The sequence below is a fragment of the Apium graveolens genome, chromosome 2, assembly GCF_009905375.1.
Source record: "Apium graveolens cultivar Ventura chromosome 2, ASM990537v1, whole genome shotgun sequence".
NCBI lineage: Eukaryota > Viridiplantae > Streptophyta > Magnoliopsida > Apiales > Apiaceae > Apium > Apium graveolens.
This window is the reverse complement of record NC_133648.1, coordinates 283,194,205-283,210,349: the sequence shown is the minus strand read 5'-3', so window position 1 is coordinate 283,210,349 and position 16,145 is coordinate 283,194,205. Positions and strand designations below refer to the sequence as shown.

The following is a 16,145-nucleotide window of genomic DNA, read 5'->3' as shown; positions in this document are numbered from 1 at the left end:
CTTTCCAGTTTCCACCACTTAGCAAATTCTGAGTTGTTCTGCCAGAGTTAGTCCAAGTCCTGATAATCTCTCTTTCCTTTTCTAACTCAGTTTTTAGAGATTGATTCAATTTTCACACTTCATCTCTAACATAAAAAGCATCATCTCTTTCTTTCTGAGTTCGATGGAACATAACTAACTCTTTTTATAAATAGTCATTTCTTTTCTTAAAAGCCAGATTTTCAGAAGTTAACCTATCACATGTTAAGGTCTAATCTCTGTAGCTAATGAATATGGTTTTAAGATAAGATCTCAACTCAGTAATATCATCCGTATAAAAAGCATAAGTTGTTTGAGGTACCTTTAACTCAGCAGCTTCAGAACTGCTATCAGCATTTGCCATCAAGGCATAGTTCACCACATGTTCAAAATCTGAAGTGTCTGTCCAGCTTTTCTTCTTTGTGACAAGTGCCTTGCCTTTATCACCTTTTCCTTTCTTGCAATCAGGAGATATGTGGCCTTTCTCACCACAATTGTAGCATTTAACATTTGAGTAATCTCCTCTGTCATACTTTCCTGCTTTGCCTTCAGATTTTCTGAATCCCTTCTTATCAGAACTTCCACTTTTCCTGGGAAACTTCTTTCCCTTTCTGAATTTCCTGTAAGTTATCTTTGTGATTCCCATCACCATAAGAGCACACAATCTCATCATCTCTTCATCAGCATCCATCTCAGATAGACTTTCAGTTTCTGAATCTTCATCATCATCATCAGAACTTGATGAATCTGAATCAGACTTTGTGATGAGAACATTTCCTTTGCCTTTCTTTGAGGCAACCACTTTGGGGGATTCCTCCTCAGCCTTAAGAGCAACTGTTCTTGACTTTCTCCCATGTCTTTTGCTTCTTTGATCCATCTCAAGTTAATGAGTTTTGAGCATACCATAAATTTCATCAAGAGTAGTTTCATCAAGAGCATAGTTGTCTCTTATAGTAGTTGCCTTCAAATCCCAACTTTCAGGAAGAGCTAAAAGGAATTTAAGATTAGTATCTTCAAGATCATATTCCTTATCCACCAGTGACATATCATTCAAGAGTTTGACAAATCTGTTATATAAACCAGTTAATGACTCATCAGGTTTTGAGTCAAAGTGCTCATACTCTTGAGTGAGTATAGTCCTCCTGTTCTTCTTAATTGCTTCAGTTCCATGGCATCTTGTCTCCAAGACATCCCATATCTCCTTTGCAGTCTTGCAGTTAATTACCCTATTTGACACAAAATTATCAATGGCGCTATGCAGCAAATGCCTTACCTTTGCATCCTTGGCAATAGATGAGATATCTTCAGCTGTATATTCACTTTTCTCCTTTGGTACAGTCATTGCTGGTTGATCTGCAACTACAACAGAGAGCTTGGTTGGCTTATGTGGTCCTTCATTAATTCTGTCAAGGTATTCTGGATCTCTAGCTTCCAGAAACATAGTCATCCTCACTTTCCATATGGGATACTCAGAAGGTTTCAATATGGGAACTCTAATAGTCTCATATCGATCATGGATTTGAGTCTTTGGAGTTTCTTCATTTTTGGCGGGCTTGGTTGGAGTTTGTTCTTCTTCAGACATGATTGTTTTGGATCTTTACTGTATATGTGTTAACAGATAGGCTCTGATACCACTTGTTAGGTCACACATACTGTAGAAGGGGGTTGAATACAGTGTATACTACAATCAAATCGAATTAAGAACACAAGTACGAAACACAGAATAATCTTATTAATAAAACAGTATTGCAATGGAACTGTTCTCTCTCAGTGATGAACAAATATCACGAGAGTTGCTAGGGTTACAATGAATAATATTCTCAATTACAATAACACATCTAGTGTAAACCCTATGATGTGTTTATATACCACACAGTTACAAGATAATCTTCTAATTGATATCAAATATAAGTCTGCATCCTAAAATATATCAAATAGTTATCTTTTCCTCCAAGTCTTCTATTCTTCATAGAATTCTTCTCCATGCATATCTCTTCTTGTGTTTGTCTTAATCTTCTATTCCTTCAATCAGCCGTCTTCCTTATCTGAAAGTCTTCTTAAGTCCTGATAGTATCTCCTGATGAATATCTTCTGATATCTTAAGTTCTGATAACTTAAGTTCTGATATCTTAAGTTCCGACTTCAGTATAAATATTGATTTTCAGTTAAGTCCTGATTTGTTCTGTTAGTCAAAATCTGAAAACTAAACACAAATCATTATTAGACATGATATCACAAATATATCTAACAATGAATCATCAGTATCTGATTTTGGAAGATTGTTCTTTTTCTTTACAGCTTCAGCAGACCTTTCTTTTGAAGCTTTAGCATTCACTTTCAAAGCAACTGATTTTCCCTTATTGCTTTTCCTCTATTTCCTTTGCTGAACTTCCAAATCATGAGTTCTCAGCATGCCATAGACTTCATCCAGAGTGACCATTTCCAAATCATACTGATGTCCTATGATTGAAGTCTGAGTCTCCCATTCCTCATTCAAGGCTCTCAGAAACTTGGTGTTTGAATCCTTACGATCGTACACCTTTCCTACCAAAGATAGATTGTTAAGCAGTGAGAAACCTGTCATAGATATCAGTGAGACTTTCATCAGACGGCCTCAAAATGTTCATATTCTTGGATTAAAACAACCCTTCTGTTCTTCTTGATGGCCATGGTTCCTTGACATTGGGTTTCAAGGGTATCCCAGATCTCCTTGGCAGTCTTGTAGGCTATAACCCTGTTTGACATCACAGAGTCAAGACTGTTATGCAAAATATTTCTTCCCTTTGCCTCCTTCAGCACAACTACTTTCTCTTTTGGTATCCACTCACTCTCTGCCTTCAACTGAAGGTGTTCATCAACAGTAGGAGTTGCATGCACCAGTTTTGTTGGCTTGTAAGGTCCATCATTGATTATGTCGAGATAGTATGGATCTGTAGCTTCCAGGTGCATGAGCATCTTCACCTTCAATGTAGGATATTCTGTCTTTTTCAGAATGGGGATTTTAATACTTTCATACTTATTCAGAGACATGTTTAGATCGCTTCTGATTGTAAGTTTATTAGTGAGCTCTGATACCAATTATTGCCTAATAATACAATTATTTAAGGGGGGGTTGGATACAATTGTATAAATATTTCCAACAAGTATTGAAAATATGACAGTTCTTTATATTTCTGATAAAAACTGTTACAAACTCTCTCAAGAAATACTGATGTTCTTGAGAGCTGCTAAGTCGTATAATGCTCGAGTTAATCACTATGTGATGATCTAAACTGTGTTTATATAATACAGAGCTGCTATAAACCATTATAAGATATGCATTATCAATTACTAACAGAAAATGATATATATCTTTAACTGAATATACAAAGTCCTATCACTCAGAACGTAACAGATATCCATCCCTCAAAATAAGGAACATAATCAATCTTCACAACAGACGGCCTTCAGATGCTGATGATCTGCAGATACTGATGATGTATCAAATCTTGACGACACATCAAATATTGATAACATCTAAACACAGTCAGATCCTGAGCTCCTCCTGATCATTGAGAATCAGCACGTAACAGTAAGCCGGTGTCTTGCACATTATTTTTGATTATATAATATAATTTATGCATGAGTAATACAATGTTGCTATTTGTACAACAATAATTCAGAATCTGAAAGATCAATTTTTTTTTCTTTTTTAAAATAATGTTGAAAATAGATGTCTAAAGGCCTCTGGTTTAGCAGTGTCCCCCTGAAGGTTTTTATAGTTATTTGAATATATTAATGCTCGGGGAATACATTCTAGCTATATCTGTACAACTATAGGTTAGAATCTGGCAGATCGATTCATTTTTTTTCAAGATTAAGGTGAATATAAATGACCAAAGGTCTTTTGGTCTGCGGTGTATCCCTCAATCCCTTCATGGGAGGTAGAGGGTACAAGTTTCTATTTTATTTAAGCAAGCATGGTATGTCATGTGAACATGGATTATTTAAGACATAACAAATCAGTCAAAATTATGGAGATGGGCAAGGTTAGTTAGCAAAATATTTAAGTACTCACGCACATATGTTATATACTTGTTAAATATCAGTCTTGCGGTAAGGTTAGTTTGCAAGATATTTAAGTACTCACGCACATATGTTGAGTTTGGAATCCCCGAAGTCTGGTTACCAAGAGAGAGGGATACTAGGCTACAACACTAGATTGCAATGGATGTACAGATTTTATATATTGATAGTTGTGATAATGGTATCAGTATCAAAAGAATGCATGCCATTAAGTATAGGTTCATTGTTTTGTTTTGTTCTTTTATGGATCATTATATTTTAATTTGTTGAACAAGATAATTTTATTTTTATGAATATCTTCTAGGGAACGTGTAGCAGGTGGTGACAACGGTGTTAAACACAAGTAACCTGGAGTGTTCTAGCTGCTACAAAAAGCTCAAAAAAGTCTTCTGCAAATTCCCTCGCGAGTCCCACCTTTCTATTACTCTGTATTACTCTGTTTTCCTGTTTCTTAACTAGGCCTATAAAAGATTTTAAACAATTGTCATTCTAGTTGTTTTATTTACGTGAATTTATGGTGAGATATTTGAATATATATGGTGTTGATTGGTTTTATGGAAACAGAAATTGGAGACCAGGTGTATGATATAAAAAATAGCAAAGTCACCATCAAGGTCTTGTGTTGCAACCCTGAGAAGATCCGTGACAAGATTTGCTACAAAGGTGGAAAGGTTATTAAAAGTATTCAGATTGTAGATGATGCTCCCGAAAAGCCTAAGGAAGCTGAGAAACTTAAAGAGGCAGAGAAACCTAAAGCCCCTGAGAAGCCCAAAGAAGCAGAAAAGCCCAAACTACCAACTGAAGAAGCCAATGTCCCACAGGCTCCTGAACCTGTTCAAGGTTATCCACCTATGCCTATGTATCCAAATGGGGCATGTTGCGGGCCTTGTTCCCAGGGCTACAAAGTGTTCGCATATTTAACTGCTTGCAAATGCATTTTTTAGAAAGTACAAGTACTTACTTTAACTTGTACATGTTTGGATGTAAGTAGTACGTACTAGTACTATTGGATGTTAAAATATTTCCTTTTGATATTATTGCTATTGTTTTGGTTTGTTTTTATACAAACTCAGGGATTCATATACCAATTACCTAACAACGTATTTAGAATTTACAAACAAAAACTGATGTTGGTAATGATAAAAGAAAACGGTTAATTAATAAAATGGCATGTTTAAATTCTACATATACATCAGTTTTTAAGAAAATACCTGATGTCATGTGAACGTTTAACATTGGGTAAATATAAGATAACTGATGTGATCTTACTTATATAACAACGATATAAATTGAGCATGCATACAAAACCGATGTTTAAAACAGTTATTAACATCACTCGCAGAAAAAGATGATGTCAAAGGTGCCTATTTACAACGTTTAATTTTAAGAAATATTGTCTTTATATTTTTTTTCCTTGTGTGTCACATGCTTAAAGTGATATAACTTACAATATATTACTATATTGAATTGGTGATCATGAGTTAAAATAAAAGATAATAAGAAAAGACATCATATATTTATCTACAACCGTTGTCTACCGGTATCTTAGACATCGGTCTAAAACCGATGTCTAAAACTCTGTACCTTTCTCTACACATGCAAAGACATCGCTTTTGAAAAAATTTAACAACGGTTTATAACCAATGTCTTTTGACCTGTTTCTTGTAGTGTTACGACAGTTACTATTGACCTTCAAATCTGTGAGAAAAGGTTTAAATGATCTAATGAGTGAAGATTTATGGCATAAGTAAGTCCCATGTTAAGAAAATCATGAGTTAAGGTATTGTGCCACTTACTTTTACGTACTTTTATCTATAATTGTATATCATTTTGTACTGTTATAACATACATATTTGTGCACACACAAGTCAGGAGTCTTTTGAGAAAACAACCTCTTCATTTTTTAAAATGAGGGTAAGATTGCCTGAAATATACCCTCCCCAGACACTGTCCTATGCGGTATATACTAACTTCGATTCAGGTTTTCGTATTTAACATTTATTGCATTGTTAAGTTTGCAATAATTCATTGCTTCAAACACTGATTATCAAAAATATTGTACTTTCACTGGAATCTTTTCTGGTGCTCAGACAACGTATTCATTGCTACTATAATCTTAAATACTTCATCTGCTGTTCTTCGCTGATCCTTGAACATATAAATGAACTTTTTTCAGTGAATATAACTTCAAAACTGCAGTTGTCTTCTTTAACATTTGTCTATACCATGTTTTCAATTTTTCAGATTCAAATGCTTCGAACAGTGTGTATCTTCAATCAATGCTAATACATTAAAATCTTCTGGTGGCACTTTTAAACTGAATTTTCAATACTTCTGAAATCCTGAAAATCTTCAAACCTTATTCTTTATTGAGGTATGAACATGTTAATAAATTTCTTTTAATGATTTATAATCAGACTTCAAACTTTCTTCTAATGTTTTGATTCTTTATATTTTATCTTGTCTTCATTTCTTCCTGATTTCTGTATAAACGGAGTATTATTTATCTATCATGTTGAGTATCACGTACAGTGTTCATACAACTTTGCAATCGCACCGACAACTTCTTGACATTTACAATAAAAAAATGGTAGCCTAACAATTACATAATAACAAAGAAATTTATTCTAACAAAATAATTATTATAATAATGAAATTATCCTATTATTATAACATTATATGTGTTAACATGACATACATTTTTCATCTTATGAATTATTTATAAGGTCAATCAAACGAGCCCTTCATGGCTAAGGATGCTTTTATTCAACAGAAGTAGTTGAAAGTAGCTGAATGGTCTTGTTAGTTGATATTTTAAAATATTAGCTCCTTGTAATATTCATATTCATGTTTTTGTTTCACTTGAATACTAAATCATTTATTTGTTATCATTCCTTCAGTAAAGTTATGTATTTACATGTCATTATCACGAACTTAATCATATTTAAGTGGTCATAGTTAGGTAATGTACACCTAGTTTTGTACTGGTCCCTGTAATTTTGGCTGTTTTACTCTTGATACCGCGTTAGTTTTTAGAAATCGTACAATTAGCTTTGTTGTTGTTTCTTAGTCTTTTGTTGTTGTTTGCTCTCTATAACTCAGTTACTTGCTAGAGATTGTGTTTGGAGCTATAGTTAAGTGTACTTAACATTTTTGTTTTATATATACAGACAGGTCTCAAAACTTTTTTAAACTTCGAAAATACAATCTCAATTCAAGGCTTCCAAAACCAGAATCTTGGCCAAGTGTCTATGTACTTCTGGTGCATTAGGTTTCAGAACTTGTTTGAACTTTTGAACATTTTATTAAAGCAATGATGCAGTAATCAAAAACTTTTCGTAAATGTTGAATCATAGTTAAGGAATTCCGGCTGAGATAATGTGAAAACTTGTCACTTTCTTTTATATCATTGAAGACAGATTGAAGTATTGAACTGTTAGTCATACTGTGTCTCTGTTGGACAAAAATAGGTTTAAGTTGTGTTGATTTTGTAAAAAACAGCTTGGTCATACCTAAAAAATGGTCTCTTGTTCTGGTAAACAAGTTGAACTATACTCCACGCTGTGTTTTTCCTTGCAATTTCAATGCTTATGCTCTTTCCTTTAGCATTAACCAAGTCAAAACTATCAATACATACAAAAGTGCAACTTTCATTAATAATTGTACATCAACATAAACAATTACTAAAAAAGTACCCAACATTGAGACTTAATCAACATGTTAATTAGTATGTCACCATCTTAGTGCATCTTCATCTTACATTTCTTCTCCTAAAGATCATCTAATTCTCTGAAATCACTTAAGCAAACTCCATGGACAGACTTGTGAAGCTAGACATAAAGGAAGTAAATATAATCTTCAACAGAAATGAAATTTGTTCTACCACCTTTAAGCTAACAAATCTCATGCACACCATGGCTGTGGCTGTCTCTCTTACGACAACAAATCCGTCTGTTTTATCGTTAACAAATCCTGTCTCTGTTCTCCCGCCTCTCTCTACCTCGTCTTTCACTCTTTGTTTGTCTCAGCCATTGGATTACCCTCCTCTGTCCACTCCTCTTGACAGTCTCATAGTCAAATCAACCATTCTTTCAACCGGAAAAGCCAATCAGGAGGCAATTCAGCAGTTGTTTTCGAAACCTGGTCTTAAAATATTTAAGGATGCCGTGGTTCCCATCACCTTTGTCGGTCTTCAAGTCGTTGAATTCCTACTTAGTCCTTCAACAAAAATAGATAATGCTTATGTCCTGTCAAAAGCGATTAAAGCTTGTGATGAATCTCAACTTTGTTTGTTATTGAGATCAGCTGTTAAGTGTGGAAATTGTTATTTCGCTTCTACGTTGATTGAAGCTGGAGCTGATGTAAATAAATGTGATTTGACTAAACGGTCTTTGATGTCATTAGCTGTTCAATCTGGAAAAAATGATATGCTTGATTTACTGATTGATTCTGGTTATATTGTTAATAATTTAGTAGATCGTTTATTGCACGAAGCAGCAGCAATGGATCGAGTGGATTTAATGGAAACTTTGTGCTTAGGTTATTTAGATATTGATGTGAATTTAGTTGATTTACACGGTAGAACGGCTCTTCATGTTGCTGCGATTTACGGACATGTGGAAGTTCTTCAATTTCTTGTATCACTTGGAAGTAATCCTGATACCGCAGATCACCACGGTTGGACACCGCTTCATTGTGCTTCAATTGCTGGACATGTAGAGGCAGCTGAATTTTTGTTGACTTGTTCGGTTTATGTGAAGTATGCATTAACTAAAGAGAAACAAACTGCATTTGCTCTAGCAGTCGAAAAGGGTCATTCGGAGTTACACGATATGTTATACTTAGGGGATGCACTGCAGAGAGCTGCAAGAATAGGTGACATTCATGAGATCAAGAGATGTTTGGGAGAAGGGGCTAAAGTCAATGGAAAAGATCAGAATGGTTGGACCCCTTTGCATAGAGCTGCATTCAAGGGTCAAACAGAGAGCGTCAAGGTTTTGCTTGATCACGGAGCTAATGTTGATGTGATTGACAATTCGGGCTACACACCGCTTCATCGTGCAGTTGAGGCTGGACATGTGGCAGTGGCTTTGGCTTTGATTGGACATGGAGCAAAAGCAAATATGAAGGGCCTCAAAGGTGTGGTTCCTTTGCACTTGGATTCTTTCAAGAACCATCTTTCTCTTGTAACTCCTTTGTGTGAAGAGAGAGAAAGAGCTTGAATCTATGCAGAGCATTCAGCTTGTCATGTGTAATCTGAGTACTGAGGTGTGTTGTCTAATGTGATAACTTGTATATAGATATTTAGGGATTTGTGTTTTGTGAATGAGGCCTAAAGGTCTTGCATAACCCTGAGTTATGAGTATTAGTATTGCCAGCTTTCAGATTGTAAATCCTTTTGCAAGTGAACGAGAACTTGTGTCAATTCCATATCTGAACTTCATTTAATTTCCTCAGACCCAAAAGTCTAAGATTTGAAAAGCATGAAAGTGTGTTGCCAAAATATGCAGTACATGAGTCAGAGTTTGATATAGCCCAAAACGCTGTTGCATTCTTTATTTCTCTCTAACTAATTCTAAAGAATGTAGCACATTAGCAGGGTTCACTTGCAATTTACACTTCACGTCTTCTTGTTCTGAATCTTTTTGCACATAAATTACCGTCTTGTTATAAGTTTGTTTCTCTTTATTTACAAGTACACTCGAAGTTTTCCCTTGTATTGCTTTGGTCATTTCCGTAGCCCAAAAATGGTTGACATGGTTTGGACTTTGGCACAAGTTTTAGTTATTCTAGATATTGCAGGATCAGGGATCGGTATAAGTTATAATTCAGGCAAAATTTTAAGAATTAATTGGAGTGTAAATGGTAGATTTAGCCTCTTTCCTTTTGATTCACGTAAAGTTGTTTGCTTAGCACAATATATCACATTGAACTTAATTGTTAACTTGGGTGGATTTAGTTAAACTTGCATGTCTTTGTTATTTTCTTTAAGTTGCTATAGCTAGATTACAATGGAATAGAGCTCCTCAAGCAAGTAGGATAGAAGGCAAAAATACAATTGCCGCCTTCTGGTGAGTCGTTGTAAGAAGCACTCGCGAGTTTTTGAGGTGTTACATTTCTAGACTTCTAGTTGAGACTGTCAGAATTTTAATATAAAATCCTGGATCGTGGAAATGATATTCCCGTAGTGACCTTTTATTACCCTTAACATTAAGCTATCATGGAATTAGTCATTTTTTTTACTATATATCAGTTCATCATATAAAAAGCAGTGAAATTGATAACAGGGGCAGTGTAGCAGAAACCTGTGAATTTTACTGTTCGATAGCATTTTGAAATAATAAGAGTATCACCGAGAATAGTGCTCGAAGTATTAAATTGTGTCTCAAAATTTGACTCAATATTGGTGACTTGATAATTAGGGAGAATGCGATTTAGGAAATTTATGTGAATGCAGGGTCCACTATCAATAATTAAGTGATTTAGGAAATTTATGTGAATGCAGGGTCCACTATCAATAATTAAGTTACAGCGAATCAAATAAGGACAAATCGTTACCAATTTTGATAGCTTTAGAATTGTTCTATCTCCAATGGATTAAACCCATTAGTTAAAAATATATAGAAGATTCTATAAATATATATCATAGGTATTATGTAATGAAAATTCAATTCTAATAGTGCATTCTTTCTAACTAAAATTTTAGTCAAACCCTTCTATATTGACTATATTTGTCGAACATGTCTACAACAGTAGCAAAATTACACATCATTTTTTAACATATAAAAATTTACATTCTATTCATAGAAAATTAAAAAAAATAATAACATATTATTTTTAAAATATACTCCTTCCGCCCCCTTAAATCTTTACATTTTCTATTTTTAGACGTCCCTCCAATTGTTTACATTTCCTAAAATAGAATTTTTTTAATAATATAAAACTCACCTACTTTTCACATTACATTTAATGTCGTATGATTATAACTTGTATGATTATAACTTCACTAACAATGTATTAGACTGAACACGGTTGGATAACTCAAGTGGTTAAGAGTTTATCCTCTGTTTTCCCAGATACTGGGTTCGATCCTCGCTCACCCCGAGATTTCTGAGAACAGATACTTATATGTAAGGCTATAAGCCATATTTGTCAAAAAAAAACAATGTATTAGACTAATTAATCCAAAACCAGGTACCTTATTAATCTCTCTCTTTTCTACTTTGTTTCTCTCTTTATTTTTACATAATGCATTTCTATAACTTTTCAACTCATCCCAACTTCTCGCTTTCACCCCTGTTATTTTCTAACCCTAAATTTACGCTTTTCTTCTTCAATTAACACAAATCGAGTCATTAATGAAAACCAATTACAAAATTTTAAATCGTGTCTATCCTTCCTCCCCGAAATCAAATATTAATTCAACAAATAGTATGCACTGTCTGGCTCATCCACTAGATCTGATTACTTCCGAAGATTATGGTGGTAATTCAAAAATTGTCGAAAAAACCCCTCAAAAGTCGTATTTAAAGAGGGAAAACACGCGGGAATCAAGTACTTTTCGATCCAAAATGTGTAAGAAAGCAGCGTTGAAAGCAAAAAAATTGGAATTCAAAGATCCAACTGGCCTCCTTCAAATTTTTATCGCTCAAGCATTTCGTTAAATGCATGTATGTTATTTTTCTCTTCTCCAGGATTAAAGGGTATATCATTTTGATAAAAAATTTCCCTTTTCCATGATTGATTTTCTCAGTTGTGTTTTTTAAATCAAGTACCAAAATTTAAATGCATACACATAGGTAAAACTGAAACTTGCATACATATTAAAATACTTGTTCGATGCATACAAAAATACTTCTCTGGTGCATAAAAAAATATTGTCGGTTCTTCCTTCAAGTTCTTTTCAGTTCATTGTTTCCGCATTTTTTGTTCCATGTAGTGCTTGTTGAACTAGATGAAGAGAGGCTGTGATTTGAGTTGGCAGTTGACCTAATCTTTCAAGCCTTCTTTTCCCCATATGTGGCAGCTTGTAGTTGTTGTTCCCATCTTGTTGTAGTATCTCGTTCATACAATTCATTAGGGACAACCATACTTAATTTAATGTTATGTGAGTGACTTCTTCGTAAACTTTAGTCACTGCATCTACAAGTTAACAAATTATTTCAGGGGCTTTCTCATGTCGTAAACCTTGAATGATATTAAAATACCCCAAGTCATTGATGTTAAGGGCAGGACTATTAGGTGGTTAATTAGCCAAACTAATGTGAAATCCAACGTATTGGACAACATTGATAAAGTCCATGTCATTGTGGTTTATGTGTGGTTTGGCATTATCTTGTTGAATGACAATGTGTTTAGTACAATTACTTGGCCATTTAGTTTTAATAGCAAGAATTATTTTATCAACTGTTATGGATAAAAAACTAAGGTTACTATTCGCTGTATTTATTGCTAAGGTTCGGGAGCTCAAGGCCTTTAATGGCTGCTCTCGTATTTCGTAGCTTAACTCTGCCTTTACGAGATGCCTACATATCTCTGTGAATTAGAGAATCAAGCCAAAATATGTAGTTCTGATTTGTGGGTTGAGGCCCCTTATATAGATGTTGGTGGTCCTTGAATTGGACTTGGTATAGGAGACTTGGTAGCCAAGTCTCTGAATTAGAATGGACTATGGAGTCCTAAATAGTAGGAAACTGATTCCTTATCCTTCTAGGTCCCTTAGAGGCTAATATGCAAGGATTTATGTCCTCAATGGGACTCTTTTCAATAGCTGATTTTTTCCTTATTAATTAATTATGAAATTAATTAATATTCAGGATTTTTTGGCCTTCTTTGTTCCATCAAGCCTGATCTGGTCCATCAGGCCTGATCAATGTGTTAACCTTTTTATTCAGAATGTCATACATCTTCTTATTGGGCCTAGCAGCCCAAATCATGTATAATTACTGTAATATTTAATTACATAATCAGGATTTATTTATCCCTATCATTTGCCCCCCAACTTTTTGGAAACCGTATAAGATTTCGCAAAAGTTAAGTTCGTTCATTCCCTTTCAGGGTATCGTTTTGCATAAAGTGTGGAACGACCTACACGTTTACAACGATTTGCCTTGTACGTGGCTTCAGAGTTGTTTAAAAACTTCTCTTCCTATTTTCTTACCTTCTCCCTATTTTTAGGAATATTCTGGTATTTTTTCAGGAACTTTCCCTTTTTCCCGAGATTTTTCCAAATTTTCTGTAATTTTTTCACAAATATTCTCAAATTTTCAGCCCTTTTTTGACCAGGATTCTAGTCGAAATTTCGACCTGGATCCTAGTCGAATTTTGGGCCAGCTTTCCAATCCTGGTCGAAGGACTTCGACTAGGATCCACGACCTGGCTTTCGACCGAGATCCTAGTCGAACCTTCGACCTGGATTTTGGTCAAAAACTAGTGTCTTTCTTTGCTTCCTGGTCGTTTGGTTTCGACTAGGATCCACGACCTGGGTTTCGACCAGGATCCTAGTCGAACCTTTGACCTAGATCTTAGTCGAGACTTCTGTGCTTATTTACTTCCTGGTCGTTAGATTTCGACTAGGATTCACGACCTGGGTTTCGACCAGGATCCTAGTCGTTTCTTCGGCCTGGATTTTAGTCTAGGTTTTTGCACCCCATTCTTGAAAAATATTGTGCTTGATTCATGAATTCGACCTCGATCCTGGTCTGGCTTTCGACCTCAATCCAGTTCGATTGTACCCGTAATTTTCGGGTGTCTGTTCGAAAGAATTCGAACAGAATTCACGATTTGAAATTCGACCTCAATCCTGGTCTATTATACCCGTAATTTTCGGGTGTCTGTTCGAAAGAATTCGAGCAGAATTCACAACTTGAAACTCGACCTCAATCCTGGTATTATTGGGCTTCCTTCTTATCCAATTTGGATTGGGCCTTATCTTTTTTGGGGCTTTGATTTGGGCCTTCTATTTTTCCAAATCCTAAATGGATTTGGGCCTTCTATTTTCCAAATCTTAATTGGATTTGGGCTTTTTATTTTTCCAAATCCTAATTGGATTTGGGCCTCTTATTAATCTGGGCTTAATATATTAAAACACCTTCTTTAGAATTCTCTAGAATTCTCGGGAATTTTTATTTAATTTCTTTGGAATTCCTTGGAATATTCTGGAATGTTCCATTTCTAGGCTTTTTTCTTTGGGCCTTTATCTTTACTGGGCTTTTTGTCCCTTCAACTTCACTTTTTCTCCTATATAAAGGAGTGAGTAGAATCTACTGCTCCTCACTTTCTCATTTCTAAATTCTCCTTCTTTCTTCTTCTGTCAAGAATCTCAGAGCAATAACAGTAGGTCGGAGTATCTTAAGCCCCAAAGCCTTTTTTAGGAGCATTACTTCAGGTAAGACTTCTCCCTTTACTTCTTGTGCTTGTTTTTACATAGTCTGCGTTTTAAAATTGTCTCCTTATGTGCTTTTTTTTTCCAGATGACTGATAAGAAAATGACCCGTTTGGCCAAGATGAATGTGGCCAGAAAGTCCAATGAATTCCCCATTCGGTCAAGGTACACTTCCTTGAATGATATGATCAACACCCGAGGGGACGAGTACCCGTCAGATGCGCATCTAGACGCGCACGACCATATCAGTGCCTTGCAGGATCCAAAGGAGCTGGACAAGTTGAGCGGTTGTTTCAGAATCAAGGATCCTTTCAAGCTAGTTCTTGCAGGTCCGGCCGACAGGGCCTGTCAGTGGAGGAAAGACGCACTATGCGTCTACAGGGATACTTTAAGGGCAGGTATTAGACTCCCCTTTCACCCATTCATCCCTGTTTTGCTAGCTGATGTGGGCATCAGCCCTTGCCAACTCCCTCCGAACTCTTGGAGGTTGATTCTGTGCTATCTGTCGCAATGCGCCAAGCACAATGTCTCTACATCTGTTGCTGTTTTTAGAAAGATTTTCCAGTTCAAGAATAGTCCTGACAAGAATCCAGGGTGGGTTTCTTTAAACCAGCGGCCAACCGTTCCCCACATAGCGAACGGGAAGTCCATCCCTGACAATAACTTGGGGTGGAAGAAAGATTTTCTGTTCGTCGTTTGGGAGGGTGGCGATTGGGGCACCCTATTTCGCTCGTCTTTTGGGCTAGCCGTAGATGGGAGCCCAAACGATATAATTTTGTCTGAGGAGGAGACCAGAGCTTTCAACCTCCTTACGCAAGATAATGGGACTTCTTATTCTTGGGATCTTATTAGGGAGACCGTTCTTGTAGAACGCGGCCTTTCTCCCGTCCCTAAGAAGAGTACTTTTCCTTCCTTATCTAGTTGTTTTTGTTCCTTCTATCTTCTACTTTGCTAACTTCTCAACTCACTTATCTTATTTGTTACAGTGGCTGAGAAAATTGAGGAGGCTACAAAGCCTAAAGACCTGGAAATGACCAGGATGAAGCGTGTTGGAAAGGTCTTTAAAGACCCGCGCCTTGGGGATCATTTCCCGGAGTTCCTACTCCAGGAAAAGGAACCAGGCGAAGAAGGCCCCAACCAAGTTTTACGTACCAAGCAAAAACCAGGGTCTTTCTTCCAACCTGCTTGGGAATCCGGGGCAAGGATTCGATTGTTGGCAACACAGCGCTTGCCAAACAATGGTCTATGCATTCCATTTCCCCGGTTGACTATCAAGACTTTGTCCTTCAACAGGACTTGGAGGCTAACGAGCTTTTCGGAGCTCAGGCTTTGGCGACGGTACGTCTTTTTCCTTTGCTATTCGTAGTTTTTTCTTTTTGCCTTTTTGATTTTTTCCATTTCTTACCTTTGTTGTGTATCTTGTAGGCGAACGCCTATTTTCAAGGGGCGATTCACCAAGCCAAGGCTTGAAAGGTTGGCCTCGAGGATGCGAACAAGAAGCTGGAGGAGGCCGACCAAAGAATAGAGGCCCTTGAAGCCCAACTTGCCTCATCTACTTCTGACTTGGAAACAGCCCGGGCTGAAAATGTTATCCTCAAGGCTCAAAAGGATAAAGCCTTTGACGGCTGGATGGACACTCAGGAGTTCAAGGATTTAATGGTGGAGCATGATGCCCTCC

The 16,145-nt window shown here is 36.1% G+C and overlaps 1 protein-coding gene across 1 annotated transcript; it reads left to right on the top strand.

Annotated features, from left to right (window-relative positions):
• The first annotated feature begins 7,838 nt into the window (after window positions 1-7,838).
• On the top strand, window positions 7,839-9,500 carry LOC141706328 (protein VAPYRIN-LIKE-like). The gene has a single exon (XM_074509116.1). It carries the CDS (start codon window positions 7,896-7,898, stop codon window positions 9,303-9,305), a length of 1,410 nt encoding a protein of 469 aa, XP_074365217.1. The 5' UTR covers window positions 7,839-7,895; the 3' UTR covers window positions 9,306-9,500.
• Window positions 9,501-16,145: the final 6,645 nt, after the last annotated feature.

Excerpts from the sequence above, each read along its gene's own strand:
- LOC141706328 (XM_074509116.1), top strand. The coding sequence starts at position 7,896 with ATGGACAGACTTGTGAAGCTAGACATAAAGGAAGTAAATATAATCTTC.